At 42.9% G+C, this 3,765-nt stretch overlaps 2 protein-coding genes across 4 annotated transcripts in view; one reads left to right on the plus strand and one right to left on the minus strand.

Annotated features, from left to right (window-relative positions):
* The window catches only part of LOC104802288 (pentatricopeptide repeat-containing protein At3g59040), a 4,073-nt gene extending 3,777 nt beyond the window's left edge, over positions 1 to 296 (plus strand). For all 3 annotated transcript variants that reach the window (XM_010525816.1, XM_010525817.1, XM_010525818.2), the window contains exon 8: positions 1 to 296. In XM_010525816.1, the coding sequence (XP_010524118.1) occupies positions 1 to 74 (74 nt within the window). In that variant the 3' untranslated portion in view covers positions 75 to 296.
* LOC104802287 (protein DETOXIFICATION 41) lies at positions 187 to 2,739 on the minus strand. The gene is made up of 8 exons (XM_010525815.2): positions 2,256 to 2,739; positions 1,596 to 2,140; positions 1,414 to 1,500; positions 1,268 to 1,324; positions 934 to 1,172; positions 727 to 845; positions 547 to 633; positions 187 to 406 (listed from the first exon to the last, which is right to left on the minus strand). Exons 1-8 carry the CDS (start codon positions 2,589 to 2,591, stop codon positions 335 to 337), a joined length of 1,542 nt encoding a protein of 513 aa, XP_010524117.1. The 5' UTR covers positions 2,592 to 2,739; the 3' UTR covers positions 187 to 334.
* Positions 2,740 to 3,765: the final 1,026 nt, after the last annotated feature.

Consider the following 3,765-nt stretch of genomic DNA (forward strand, 5'->3'; position numbering starts at 1 on the left):
GTTCAGCAGACAGTTTCAGGAAGGATGAAGAGAACTACTTGAGCTTACAAACCGAAGAACTTGTAAGTCTATGAGAGTTGCTTAAATTTGATCTGTGATCATCCAAACCAAAAGGGTCTTTTCAGGACAAAGTAGTTTTGTTCATTCTTTCCCTTGTAGCTATGAAATGAGTCATGGTTCCCCATGGAGACGATCGAAGCTTTTCTTGGTTGGTCTGAACCCAGGAAATACATAGATACTTCTGTAATGAAATGGTTGTTCTGAAAACTCTTTTGACACAAAATTCCTTATTTTCACATCTCATGCTACTGAAAGAGGGCCAAGTTCCTGGATCTTAGACTCCTTCAGTTGCCATTTCCTGTCTCTCATTTGCAGATGTCTTCAACCTATCTGCTGCTTTAGCCACCTGCAGAATCAGGACAGGAAATGAAGAACTTGAAGAATGAAATCTGATATGAATCCGAGATTGTAACAGTTACTTTCATAGTTGCAGATGTAGTGACACAACTAAAAAGCAGAGGACTGAAGATTATTTGCCGGTGTTACCTCCGAGGTCCAATTTGTTCTGGCAGTAAGAAAGATCAAAGTTACAGTTTGCAGCAACACTCCTATGATCATGCCCCACCAAATACCCTACAGAAGCATTTTGGGATATGATGTAACAGACACATATGTAGATACATATGTACGTGTGTCAGTGTATATATGCAGGGAGAGATGCATTACAGCAACTCCAAGACTTGTTTTGAAGGCAAGAAGGCAACCGATGGGAAGACCAATGACATAGTAAGTGGCCAGATTCACATAAGCCACCACTGCTTGCCACCCACTTCCAATCGCAACTCCTGAGTCACGTTAACCATCATATTCAGTTCAAGAACCTATCCTCGTGCTAAGATCAAGAATTTCTTTGCATTGTGTTCTTGATTTTACCGGAGAGAATGGGTTGAATGCCGTTTAAGAAGATGGAAACAGCGAGCAGTTTGATGAGGTTGGAGATCTCGGAAATGACCTCAACGTCGCTGGTGAAGGCTTTGCTGAGGCCAACACGGAACACAAGAACGATCACACAGAACACCAGGCTTATCAAAACGCTCGTTACATTCACCACGACTACCGAGAGCTTAGCCACTCGTGGATGGCCGGCTCCTAGCTCATTGCTAACTCGGACACTGCCATGGAAAAAGACAGCGTTTACAGACAAACGGCAGGATTTGCCCACACGGAACTCCGAAACGTTGGGGTGTTTTCGCTTGTGTGAACGTACCTGGCTGCTGTGCTTAGACCAAGCATGCACTGCATGTCCCAGTTCAGGTAATTCATGCTGAAAATCAATTTGAATGATATTCAAAATCATGTATATGATAAGATTTACGTGTTATACAGATGAGTGAAAGATTGATCAAGAATTACCATATGGAAATGGCGTCGAGGGAGATTGTGGGGTTGGGGAGATAACCAGAAATGAGCACCAGCCCTTGATTGTACCATATCTCCAAACTGCAATTTTATCGATTTACACAATATCGTACCATTTTCTCTAACATGACATGGAAAGATGAAAACTTTGAAGTATAAAAGACTTTGGGCGATACCAAAGCATAACTGCTGAAGCTACCGTGAGCTTGAAGTAAGGCCAGATTCCCCTGAAAGCCCTAACCGACAAGCCAGTCCAAGTCTCCCTACAGTTCGGGCTGAACACGATGTACAAACCGTTCGCAAAGACGAGCACCCACCACGAAAAGCTCAGTGTCAGAGCTGCCCCGACCAGACCGAACCCAAGAACGTAAACCACCAGATACGATAGTAACGTGTGCAGCAAGAAAACCCCTAGAGCCATGTACGCCAAGGGGTTCACTATGTTCTGAGCCTGCAGAAACCTTTGCATCGGACAGCTGAGGGCGAAAGCGTAAATCTGCGGTATCATCCCCCGAGCGAAAACCTGACCCTCTCGAGCAATGTCATCGGATTGGCCAATGGCTCTAAGGACTGGACCCGAGTACCAGTACAAGACCGTGAGGAGCATCGCGGCTGCAACGTGCAGGACTATGGCTCGTTGGCAGATTATGCCCATGGACGAGTACTGCCTCGCTCCATAGGCTTGACCACAAACCGTTTGGACCGCACTAGCCATTCCCAACTTTTTTTTTTCACACAAAGACACGTCTTTTACTCAAAAGGGTTCGTTCGAGCGTGAATCTTTAGGTGAATAATACGAAATTTTATACACGTAGACGTGCATGTAACGTGCGTACCATGATACCGTAAGCGAGGCCTTGGATTCCGACGGCCGATACGGAAGCTCCGGCGAGCTGAAGAGTGCCGAGATGGCCGGGGAACATGAGGGTGACGAAGCTAAGCATGTAATTGAGCACTGACACAACGATGGAGGCGCCGGAGAGAAGCCAGAGGAGCCGTGATTCCCACACGGCGAGCTTCAGCCACCACCGGGCTGACCCAGCGGCTCCGCCACGGAGGAAGTCCTCTATCTCCGGCGATGAAAGATGGGAGATCGAGGATTGGGAGTCATCAAGCCGTTTAAGGAGCGGCTCGTACGCCGACCCCGAGGTGGAGGGCGTGGCCTTGCCCATGGTTCGTTTGTTTAGTCCGACGTCAGAGAGTCATATATATATATATATGGGGTTTATATTATGTTGTGACTGTTGTTTGGGTTCGGTTTCGTGTTGTCTGAACCCGATGGTTAAGGTTTTATGACTGTTTGGTCTGAGTTCACCATGTGAGCTAACAACCGTTCTTTGTTACTTACCGTTAATGACGTGGAGATTTGGACCGACCCTTGGTTGTTAATCATTGATTTATTATATTTGTATTGGATTTTGTAATTTTTTTTTTTTAAATCAGACCGAAAATCTTGATGTTTTTGAAATTACAAGTTACTTGGGCCGGATACATATTGTATAGCCCAATACACTTCCTTAGGGCATGACCGTGTGATTCTATATAGATGTTTGAATATTAAAATTTAAATGGTCGAGCTAACCATATTACACAAATATATTTGACATATTTTAATTTAAATCTTTTCATTATATGTTCGATGAATTCAAGGAAATTAATATTGATCACGGATCATAATAAATTATAATTTCAGCTAAAAGAAAAATGGTAGGCGAAGAAGTTGCCTAATGCTCTATTGTGCGTGAATAAAGTACAGCCTTACGTTCTCCAAATATTTGGAGAGAGAAAAAAAAGAAAAAACAAATTATTTTCCTTTTCGAAATAATACCATTTTCAAAAAACAGTTCATAATAATTTTTTTTGGGGTCAAAATTAGTGCATAATCCCGGAAATATGCTATATGATTTAGTATTTCATATATATATATATATATATATATATAATGGGTTGTTTCATTCTACATTGAAGATTTGGAGCCTTAAACCGACAATAAACCGAATAAAGACATTGGGATGAATTGTCCTGTTGTATCGGTTGGTAGCATCAAAATCAACCAAGAGCTTTTTTGCATGGTGGGGGCATACACTACAAAAAAACAGTTATATAGCGACGGAAAAATCCGTCGCAAATATAAAGGAAATCCGTCGCAATTAAGAATTTGCGATGGAATGCGACGGAATTATTTCCGTCGGTATAACGCTGTCGCAAACGCATAACGGTCGTTAATCCGTCGCATTTTTGCGACGGAAAAAATCTGCGTTTTGCGACGGAAAGTGACAGATAATTCCGTCGCAATTTGCGACGGAATTTTTTCCGTCGCATTCCGTCGCAAATGTTTTTTTATTT

Source organism: Tarenaya hassleriana, unplaced genomic scaffold (genome assembly GCF_000463585.1).
Source record: "Tarenaya hassleriana unplaced genomic scaffold, ASM46358v1 Cleome8, whole genome shotgun sequence".
NCBI classification, from domain to species: domain Eukaryota; kingdom Viridiplantae; phylum Streptophyta; class Magnoliopsida; order Brassicales; family Cleomaceae; genus Tarenaya; species Tarenaya hassleriana.